This window comes from Neolamprologus brichardi, chromosome 7, assembly GCF_056152115.1.
Source record: "Neolamprologus brichardi isolate AB-2024 chromosome 7, ASM5615211v1, whole genome shotgun sequence".
NCBI classification, from domain to species: Eukaryota; Metazoa; Chordata; class Actinopteri; order Cichliformes; family Cichlidae; genus Neolamprologus; species Neolamprologus brichardi.
The window spans coordinates 53,552,898-53,564,706 of record NC_142110.1 but is presented as its reverse complement, the minus strand read 5'-3'; the positions used below and the strand labels follow the sequence as shown (position 1 = coordinate 53,564,706).

The following is an 11,809-nucleotide window of genomic DNA, read 5'->3' as shown; positions in this document are numbered from 1 at the left end:
GTTCAAACTGTATTAAAAATAATAAAATCAATATGTTATGTTACTGCACTACACTTAATGGACTTGTGGAAGCATTTTGAGAACCATAAGAGACTCTTACAAATGTTTGAAAGAAAAAAATTATTTAATATAGATGGAGACTTGTAGAAATATGAATGAGTTTATAAAATTTGATTCCTGTCATGGTGTGCTGTGACAGGCAGGTTGTAGGACCCAAACACAGGACTCTTACGTGGAATGAAACTTAAATCGGCAGCTTTTATTGCTGGAAAACATTTTCATTAGAGATAAACGTTACAAAAAAACAAACCAAAACCTCAAGACTCAAGAAACTAAAAACTAAGAAACAAGAACTAGGAAAACAAATCAGGAACTATGAACAAGAATTAAGTAAAGAACACTAAGGGGAAAAAAAAACACACCCAGCCCATTGAAAACTAAAGAAACCCTAAAAACATGAACAACAATCATCAAGGAACATATTTGGACAGTCTCGGTCGTTGTGTCCTTGGGCAAGATACTTCACCCGTTGCCTACTGGTGGTCAGAGGGCCCGGTGGCGCCAGTGTCTGGCAGCCTCGCCTCTGTCAGTGCGCCCTATTGTGGCTGTGGCTACAATGTAGCTTGCCATCACCAGTGTGTGAATGTGTGGGTGAATGGGTGAATGACTGGATGTGTAAAGCGCTTTGGGGTTCTTAGGGACTAGTAAAGCGCTATACAAATACAGGCCATTTACCATTTATATTTACATATTTACAGCTACTGGAACACCGATACCCAGTATGGTGACAGTTTCAGTGTCAGTCAGTGTCTTTTGGTCTGCAACAACAGCAGAACAGACTTTTAAGTCTTTTGAAGAAGCCCTTTTTCTTCTTCTTCTTATTGAGCTGAAGGTCTTTGGACTTCATACTGGGTTCAGGAAAAGGTTCCTCACAGGGAACATCAGGAACTGGCCCAATTTCCAAAAGAGATCCTTTGATCTCAAGATCTTCGCCGTTAAGACTGGATTCGGACTCTGCAAAGGGTTCCTCACAGGGAACGTCAGCCACTGCCACACTTTCTGAAAGAGGCCCTTTGATCGTAAGGTCTTCAGCCCTCAGACTAGATGAACTTTCAGCAAGAAGTTCCTTAACGGGAACATCAGGCTCTGGCACACTTTCTGAAAGAGGTCCTTCGCTCATAAAGTCTTGAGAACTCCGACTGGATGCCCTTTTAGCAAGAAGTTCCTCACAAAGAGGAACTAGCTGAAAAGATCCTTCAGCTAGTGGAACATCTGCCATTGAAAGACCTTCAGAGGAGCGTTCTTCATTTGTGTTCTTCACATCAGGAAGAGTTGAAGGGTGCTCAAACATTTCAGATATCCGGATCATTGCTACATCAGCAATGGCCTTCAGCAACACTGGTGGAAAGTTTGCAATTTTGATCAACAGAATTTCTTGAGGAAATTTATGTCTGATCTCCGTCAGGATGCTGTCGACCATATTGTTTCGGATGGAGTGGGTGAAGATGGTCTGTGTTTCAATTGCTGTGAGGCTCTTGGAGACATGATCCAAAGTGGCCTTGGTGACACTCGTGGATAGGATGCTTAGAGTCTGGGAGGCCATGTTTAGGAGCGGACGAGGAGGAAGCTCCCAGAAGCCCTGGAGAACTACCTCGATCACTACCTTCTGCACGGTGAGCATTTTGGTGTTACGCTGTTCCTGCTGCTTCTTTTTCAGGACTTCAATGTAGTCCTTCACCATGCTGAGGAGTTTAGGTGTTCTGTAGAAAAACATATAAGAATTATCTTTTAAACATATTCAAAGCATCACTTAAATATTGAAACACTGTAGCTGGACTGTTAACCGTATATTGCCCTTTGTATCATACTTACATCACTTGTATCATACTTTGTATCATATATACATGAGTTTCTGAGACCTCGATCTCATCAACATGATCAATACTTGCCATAATTTCAAAATAATTTCAAAAACACCCAATGTATCAAATGCTATATAAAAAAAATATAATAAATACATAATAAAAGTATATCATACACAACATGACATAGCAAAAAAACAAATTTGTGAATTTTGTTTAATAAACATCTCAGTTCCAAAAAATCTGAATTTTCTGGTTATTTTTGGATGGGTTGGGTCTTACAGGGTTAATAACTGTATATTACGTGTGACTCACTGAAATTTAGGAGGCATGGTCTCTGGGAACTGAAGAAGCATTCTAGCTTGAAATTCAACGTCCCTCATTTTATTGATGATGTTCACCGCCCATACCTGAAACAGAAAACACATTTACAGTACAGTTATGTTTAAAGGTTATGTGAAAATGATGAAAAAAAGAAATTTCCAAATTACTACAAGTCTTGTGAGTTTTCTAGTCTTACCAGCCTTAGAAGAGGTTTGGCTTTCTCTTCTTCAGATTCCTCTAATTCAAACTCCCATAGCCTTCAAAATAAAACCACAGAATTTATAACAGTAAAATAATAATAAAAACCATACAAACCAAAAGTCAAGTGTGTCATTTTTTTTTTTTTTTTTACAAACAACTGACCAATCAACTGGAATATATAACTTGTCTTTTTAGTTTTTTTAAGCTGTTAACAATGGTGGACTCTCACCACATTTCACAATGTAAAAAAACCCCAACAAAAATCAAATCTTTCTTTGTTTTAATGTTTTATACGCTTTGAATTTTTCCCCTATTTCTGGATCTGCACTGATTGCTGTAGCACACTGTGTAGCAAACAATGGAAGTTTCTGTCCCTGCTTGTTTTTTTCTAATTCTTTATACCTCTCAGGTGCAACAAAGAATAGCTCAGCAATTGGAGCAGTTGCCACAATCGTGTTCCAGTGCACTCCCAGATGTTTAAAGGCAGCAGACATGGTGCCTCCTTGTTTGAACAGCCTCAAAATCTTGTTATACTGGGTGACCACTTGCTTAGGATTCTGGACTCCAATTGAGAGAACATAATCATTAATGTAATGTAATAGTGTAGTAACATAACACACCACATGAAAAATCAAACTGTTGAGTTAATCACTTTACCTCTTGTTCTTTGGTTTTGGTCATGTTTCTTTGACTTCCTGTGCTTTTTTTTGCTTTGCCCTTCTTCCTCTTCTTCCTGTCTTTATCTGATTAAGTTGTGCTCATGGAGGAGTCAGAACTCTGACCAAAAGACCCATCAGAGGACAGTGAAGATATGCTTAATACCTCACTGGAATCCTGGACAGAACTTGTGGTTCCCCTTGAGAGAGCTAGTAAAACAGTTAAAAAGACAACACAGACAAAATTACTCAACAGAATGCTCAAGCAAAGGAAGCATGTGACAAGCTATGTAATGTTTTTAAGAGTGGACTTACATGCTGCTAATTGCTCCTTTAGATAGTCTCTTTCTTTGGTGAGCTCATCAATCTTATCCTTTTGCCACTCTAGCCTCATCTTACAGATCTCCAACTCTTGTGATTTTCTTCTGTCTGCCAGCTGTGCAGTTGGGGCAAAACTGTCACACATAGAGAAAATTAAAAACAAAATTAGACTTGGCTATAAATAAAATTAATAAAACAAACACAATAATAATAATAATGTACACTTTGTAGACTTTAAATAACAGTAAAAGCATTACAGTGATTGATAAATAGCCTACAATGGTAACATTATAAACTATATTTAGTTATGTATTTAGAAACTGGCCAATTTGACTATAATTATATATTAACGTATTTCAAACATAGTGCATTAGATTGTACAATGTAGAGCATTTATTGTGAATTTATATTGTATGCAGCAAAATAGCTAGAGAAGGACTGACAAACTAAATTACAGAAAGCACAATTATAAGTTACAGCCCAGAGTAACACCAAAGGCGATAATCCTCATTTAATCCTTGAGCCAAGCCACAAGAAACGACTAATAAAATAAACTGAACAGTGTTTTTGCTGATATCGAAAGCTTAAATGTAGCTAAAAGCTAAGCTAAGCTAATCAACCTATAGCAGCTAGCGAAAAGCTACCTGCTAATAGGTGGTGGGTGTTAGCAATGAAATAAGCTAATACAATGAGGTAAAAAAAATACTCACCACTGGTAACACCAACATCCATCTTGTCCACGTTGTTATTCCCCCTTTTTGTCCGGGTTCGCATGTCGGTAGATCGGTTTGGGCTTTCGTATTCATAGAGAAGCCATTACTCCAGCTTGATTATGACCTAGAGGTGAGAGGGCACAGCATCGCGGTCTCCTATTGGTCATGAAGGAGCAAAAGCGCCGCTTCCTCTGTTGGCTTAACAACAAACTGGCTAAAAAATGCGAAATCTCACGCGACTGAAAAAACTCATTAACGAGGAGATTTCGAAAAGAACTGATATTCAGTTTTTATAAAACATCTAGTATGAAACTAGTATGTGTACTACATGCAGAGTTTATAGTATTATATAGGGTATGTTAATCATCTACTTACCTTTTACCAATGACTTTGTATACCACTGAACATCCTGAAACGACTGGCTTGTAACTGATGCAGAGTAGTGTTTATAAATGATTAATCATGACATTAAAACATGACAACATGATTAATAAAAAGTGTTATACATTAGCTTATTCATCATGAACAAAGTGTTTAAAGCAGTGCTTGTAAACTATTAATTGATGATGTGAAATACTTTGTAGATGTTGTAGAGATAATTAAGTAACCATTAACTAATGCTTAACAGATGATTAACTAATGCTTAATAGTGAGCAGTTATTATAAAGTGTTGACTTAACAGAAACATAAAAACATAATAAGTTGTGTGAATGCCTACAGCATCCAGTGGTTGGAGCCTATCCCAGCTAAAGATAAGACCCCCTGGAATATTGCTTACTATATGCTGACGTCCTTAAGGACCAAATATTAACAGCAAGCAAACATTTTCATATTACAGTAGTAGTAGCAGATAATAAGGATGTTTCTTCCTGTTAAAAGGGAGTTTTTTCTTCCCACTGATGCCTAGTGCTTTTTTGTAGGGGATCGACTGATTGATATCTTTCCATAGTCCAGAAAAGAACAAAACATAACAGAACATCAATTTGAGTTATATGAAAGAGGATATGCAAGTTGAGAACTGAGTAGTATAAATCATTTTATTGCTATAACTCTAGAACACTTTAATATATCTGACACTGATAAATGCTTCAAAGAGATTACAATAGAAAAACTAAAATAATGATGTAATGGCAATCAGATAAGGGCAAAAGCTGCTCCCAATGTGTCAATCATGTGAATATTAGCTAGAATATTAGTAGGAAAAAATACCTGTATGAATTTTTGTATGAATGAGACATGTGGTATGAAGTACTTTGAGTGCTTAAGTACAGTAGAAAATACAAGAACCAGTCTATAACAGTGTCATGTTTATATTCTGTACAGCACATTATTGCAAAGGTTCTCATAGTATGAAATTTACCATCAGTATACTGTTAAATAACAATTTCATGATGGCATATGGGTGCTATTGGTTTACTGTAGTCTTACAGGAAAAATATTATAAAACCAAATTGGGGAATCTTGTTTTAATCATTTGCAAATGTGATCAACCATACTGGTGCAACATCTTTATAAGTAGGAAGAATGATAGCCAAATGACAAAAATGAGACCCAAGTTAAAAATAACTGGAAAAATCCTTTAACATGGTTAATTTGAATTCACATGCATATTTTCAGTTTCATCTATCCCTTTTTTCCACTGGACCATGAGCTCCTTGCCACAGTCTGACAGGCTCATTCCTTTGATAACATTCTCCTTGGCATTAGAGGAGGCAGCAGGTAACAGATAGTGAGTTGGCCCTCCTTGGTCATTAAACTAGGTGAAGAAAAGGTCAGACACTTCCATCTGCCTGTTCACTATGGGGAACTGGCAATTATAGCTATGAGGGGTCATTTGCCCCTAGTTGCAGACCCAGCTGCCTGAGAGAAGGCTGAATTTGTTGGTCAAATGTTTGGGTCATCCATCACTGGTGGCTGTCGGTCATCACAAAGAAATTATTTTTTGGGAAATAAAAAAAATATACCTCAAACATAATCTATAAAAAATGTCTGAACCTCCTGGTGTTGACTATCACGTCTTCGTTTTATAGCTATAGCACATTAAAAATGAAAAAAAAAAAAGTTGACTCAAAGTGATTTAGAGACAGGCACATTCAAAGGGTCTTCAAAAAAACACTTTCAAAGTACATGAAAAGCTGAAAGGTCCATTTTGTTGTTTTAACTAATTGTTGTGGAAATTAAAAATTGCAGTGATTTTGTGGTCATTAACATGGGTACAAATTTTGCAAACTGATTGTTTCAATTTTTAATTTAATTCATTTCAATTGATTTTTATTTATATAGCGCCAAATCATACAACAGTTGCCTCAAGGTGCTTTATATTGTAAGGTAAACTAATGAACTAGTTTTCAGCCTCACTCTGAGACAGGATGTTTCTCATTTTAGAGATATTGCGCAAATGGAGGGAAGCAGTTCTACATATTCACTGTAATATGTAGAAGCAGGAGGTCATTAGAAGTCATCCACATTTTTATATCTTTAAGACATTCCTGCAGTTTAACTAATTGGTGGGTGTAATCTATCTTGATGGATAGATAGAGTTGGGCATAATCTGCTTAGCAGAGAAACTGCATGCTATGCTTTTAATTATACTACCAAGGTAAAGCATGCATAATGTAAGCAGAATTGGTCCTAGCAGGGAACCCTGTGGAACTCCATAATTAACCTTAGTGTGTGAAGAGGACTCTCCATCAACATGAACAAATGTGGATTTATCAGATAGATATGATTCAAACCACTGCAAGACAGTACCTTTAATACCTACAATATGCTCTAATCACTGTAATAAAATATTATGGTAAGCAGTATTGAACACTGCTTGTCTGGCAGGACAAGCACAGAGATGAGTCCTCTCAGAGGCCATAAGAAGATCATTTTTAACCGTCGCTAATGCTGTTTCTGTACTGTGATGAACTCTGAAACCTGACTGAAACTCATGATCAGTTAGATGTTTTACAATTACTTTTTCAAGAACTTCTGAAGGTTGGAAAAGGGCCTATAATTAGCTAAGACAGCTGGGTCAAGCTGGGTCAAGTAATGGCTTTTTAAGTAATGGCTTAATTATTGCCAACTTGAAGGCCTGTCATCAGTAATTGATTAATAGAGATAGACTGATCATATTTGTGATTGAAGCATTAATTAACCTCCTAGGACCTGCGTCCACATATGTGGACATCACATTTTGGGTTATTTAGACAAAAATACTCAATTTTGCTTCACAAGGGCCTGATACTCACTTACGAGGACATTATACTGATACTGTTCTATCAAAATTTTAAACAAATATCCTCATATGTGGCTCTTATTTTTCTTAAAAACAAAAATAAGGTAAAAAAAAAAAAAATCTGGTAATTCTTTGTTTTTACATTCATCGGGTCCCAATATGCCCAAATATCAAAGAGAAATTAAAAATGCATGTCGTGGAAGAGTTCAGGTCTTAGGAGGTTAATGGTAGGACTTATTTGGGCAGTTTTTTCATAATGGGGTCTAAAAGGCACTTTGATGGTTTGGAGGAAATAATTTCTTAAATCTAACTTAGAAGGATCAACTGGAGAAAAAAAGACTCTAGTTAGTCTTTATAAATCACGGCAAACTTAAATAAGCTGCCTTTATAAGTTAAACGTATCTGTGCTGATATTGTGGCTGTATTTACTCACTACCAAAATTTTCCAAAATCACTGATAACTGTAAAAGGCTTTGAAAAATAAATACAAACACAAACACCTGATTGTCTCCCTGAGGCCATTAATTGAAAAAAAAACAAATTACAACAGCCACCATTTACAAGATTGTGATCATTTCCAGCTTTGAAAGCAGCATTTCACCACAAAATATCAGCTGCTGGATCACTTTTAAAGGTTTTACTCTCAACTTTTAACTTTTTTGACTTTGAAGAAGTTAAACAACAGATTTAATCATAAACACTGGATAATTGCAATATCAAACCCCATTGGCTCTGCTGGACGAACATTTGAACATTCGCTGCTAATTACCAGTGAATCTCTGGAGCCCAAAAAATGGTATTCAAAACAAACCTAGTTGAATTAAAAGCTATATTCTTAATTACAAGACGAGATGCAGGAAGCAGAAAAATCACTTTTATTTTGTTAAAGCAATGGTACACAGCTTGCATATTGTTTGTGTTACAGAGCAATTGGAATATGTTATTATGTTATTCTCTTAGGAAATGGCATTTTATCTCACTTCTCTCTCACTCTCGCATGAAATACTCATTCACAGATCATATGATTGTGAAGGAATGCTTGAAGACTGAATGATAACTTATAAGAACTTGTTATTGCGTGTAGGAGTCTGATTTGACACTATCTGTACGATTCAGCAAGATATTTCATTAAAACAAGATGATGAATTTATGGAGGTCACACAACTCTTGGATAAATGAGTATTTAAACACAACTTTGTGGTAATCTAAAGGACGTTGAGAGGTTTAGTTAAATAGTCATGTAAAAATAGTTTTAAATACACCTCATGATTTAAACTATTTCAAACGTTTACGTATTTTGTACTCTGAACCACACGTCAACCTCAAAGTGGTGCTGGAGGAAAATTTTGTGGCAGGCTGTTCAATACTATTTGAAATATTTAATACAGACTGAAATACTGGACTGTCCAACTCACATATTAATGGTATGGCTAATAATAACTATGGAGGTTTATATATTTGTGGCGCTATTGTTGCAAATAACTAAGTGAACTATGTATTATCAACATTACTTCACTTCTAGCCTCTAGAACATCCCCTTTCAGTGTGTTGTTTCTTTGTTGTGAATAATAACCATCAGTGCTAAGCAACAGTTCCTCAGAAAATTCCACATTACTCTGAAAGTGTAGAAAAAGAAAACGTTTCCTCCTTATACAGCCGAGCACAGACCAGTACCACCCGTATGTGTGTGTGTGTGTGTGTGCTGAGGCTAATTATTATTATTATTATTTTAACACCTAGTTGCTACACTGAAATTAAATTTCCTGTTAATCATAAACGCCTACTGACTATATGACATGTAAGAGTCATTCCAATTTTTTTTATCCCGACCACAGTTTGGTTATAGTTTTGCACTCAGATCAGGGCTGCTGCTCAGGATAAGCTTAAAGTCTGTCAGGTGTAATATTTTGGTAACATTTTATTCAGAGTTCGGACACATTTCGGTGTATTTGGGTTAAGCTAGGCGGTGGTCACGGACGGTTGGTCGTGCGAGATAATGCTCATTTGGTCTGAAATTGGATCTTTGGATCACCTTTTTGGATCTTTTGATGTCTTTGATGTGATTTCCCCTCCAGAGGAAACTGCTGCTCTTCCCTTTTCACTCCAGGAGAAGGAGAAACTGTTCAGAACTCTCATATACAAACACACACATGCTCTCACACACGCACACAACCAAACACAGTTATATCCATAACTCTGGCAGTTCGGGCATGAGTTAAAAGGATTTGGTCTCATTAAAACATTTTGGAGGATATGGGGGAAGAGGGATCAGGCTTTATTTGAGAGCCTGGGGCTGGGGAGCAGAGTACTTCAATCACAGAACAATTGCTTTAAAATCACAGCCTCTTTCTGTGTTTGGTTTCCCCCTGCTCTCAGCTGAATTACTGAGGCACTCTGCGTGTTTGTTGTTCACACTGCTATTTATGATTGATGTTGGTGTGTTGCACTGTGAAGCCATAATCAAATGTTATTTCACAGAAATTTAAAACACATTTCAAAGCTTTATAGCTCTGAATCTATTTTTGTTTCATTTCTTTATCTGTCAGAGAGCGACAGTTGTTTGGATTCACACTGATATTGTAATTATTTTGATTATTTGCACTAGGTGATTGAAATAAATCTAATAACTATATTTAATTGTTTCGTTGCATTTTTAGGGACACAGGTTGTTGGAAGAGTGGGTCAAAAATGACCTCACATTGTGATGCAGGTGATGTGTGCTATATTTATAAATTCACTTAACAATGTGTCTAACACATCAAATGTATAGCATCAAACCTACAGACGTGAGGCTCACCTTTCTGGGTACACAATGTCTGATTTTAGGCTGTCTTTGACTTTTGCCTGCATTGCCCAAGTGGTTAATATTTGTATTTCCAGTCCCAGACTACCAAACTACTGATGAACACCCAGACAAATGGTGCTGCTATTGGTATATCAACAACCCTGAAATATTCAAATCCCTAGCAAAGCCCCATTAATGAAGAAGCTGTCAGATGATCATGTTTGACATTTCTCTGTGTTTATATTTTGTGCTCTCTGGTCTCACAGGGCTAAATGCATTCGACGGTATGTAAAAAGGTAATTTCTCATAAACGGGCATGAACAGCAACTCAGGAAACACTGGGCACAAGTCTTTTAATAATTATTAATTCAGGACAAATGAGTTTTAGCACTATTTTAAATGTTTGTAGTTAGTGCTTATAAAAGCAGCAGTTAGAGCTTCATCGGTGGATAGCAGTCAGAAACCCAAATCAAGCCCATTTAAGGTAAGGTTACACTGAAAAAAATGGAGTGTCTCAAGGCTGTCGGACAGACTGCAGTTCATTTTCAGCTGGATTTCATTTGCACAAAAAACACATGGAACATCTTATTCTGACGGTTGTTTAGGTGAGAGTGAAAGATGGTCCTGTAACCCCGTGTAGAAACTTTGCCAAGAAAATTGCAACGGATGTCTGGTGTCTGCTGTGTGAAGTCATTTAGCTGATACATCATGCCAAGTTAATACTTCCATAACAGTAAATACTGTGTGTGGTAGTAATAACTAAGAAAAAAAGACACGGTATCTATGTGAGACATTATGACACAGCTCATTTCTTAAAAAGTAAAAAAGATAAATAATGTTTATCAACTTTAGAAGTTTTAGGGGGGGGGAAAGCAATATTTCTTTCCAAGTGATTACAGTGTTTTCCCTCTTGCAAGGAATGGAAATGCATTTTCCAGTGAACGCACAAGACCAGTGCTATAAATGCCTGCAACCGTTTAACTGAAAACTTTGTCTTTAATCAAAACAAAATGTTTCCTAAATGCTGCGTTACAGCCCTGTAAATCAGCCTCTCCCAAATCTGCCTTGAAACAGAAAAGAAGGTGAAAAGAGGAAGTAGAATTTTTTACAATGCTTGGCTTTGTTTCTCAGCGAGCGGGGATGCCAGATAAACAGTCAACCTGAGCTTTGGCTTAACAACTTGATTGAAGAACAAACAGGATATGCGTGATATTAAAACGACCCAAGGACCGTGAGAATTCATCTTCAGTTTACTGTGGCTAAGGGAATTTATTCAGTGGCTGATACTGTTGTAGTGTCGCTAAAAAGTACAGAGATAGCAAACTGAAAGTTGGAAAGCATAAACTGAGATTAGATCAATAGCACCCCGAACTATGGAATTTGAAAAGCAAAAGCAAATTTTTTAAAAGGTAGATTAAGAACATGTTTAAAGATTCATCTCTACACCAAATTTCCAGTTGCTAGGAAGAATGTGCTAGCTAGTTAGTTCACACATATTAGTTCATCATTTCACTAGTTGGTAAAGAGTTCCTTTTTCACAGTGTCATGGATGTTTGGTTGGATCTTTGTGAAGATAGCCCCTGGACATCTTGGGTTCTCTGATTCCCCAGGCCTGCTAGTTGACACATCTGGCTGTAATTCTGAAAATAGTGCACCTACTGTCTAATACATTTTATTAATTTACGCCAAGAATAATTGTTAGATCCCCTTGTCGTCTCCTTTGC

General features: G+C 36.7%; 1 protein-coding gene and 1 pseudogene across 1 annotated transcript; both read right to left on the bottom strand.

Moving 5' to 3' along the window:
- Positions 1-566: 566 nt before the first annotated feature.
- LOC148102222 (uncharacterized) lies at positions 567-2,260 on the bottom strand. The gene is made up of 2 exons (XM_087844503.1): positions 2,178-2,260; positions 567-1,760 (listed from the first exon to the last, which is right to left on the bottom strand). Exons 1-2 carry the CDS (start codon positions 2,243-2,245, stop codon positions 800-802), a joined length of 1,029 nt encoding a protein of 342 aa, XP_087700629.1. The 5' UTR covers positions 2,246-2,260; the 3' UTR covers positions 567-799.
- Positions 2,260-10,150, bottom strand: LOC148102221 (uncharacterized; annotated as a pseudogene).
- Between the last annotated feature and the right edge of the window lie 1,659 nt (positions 10,151-11,809).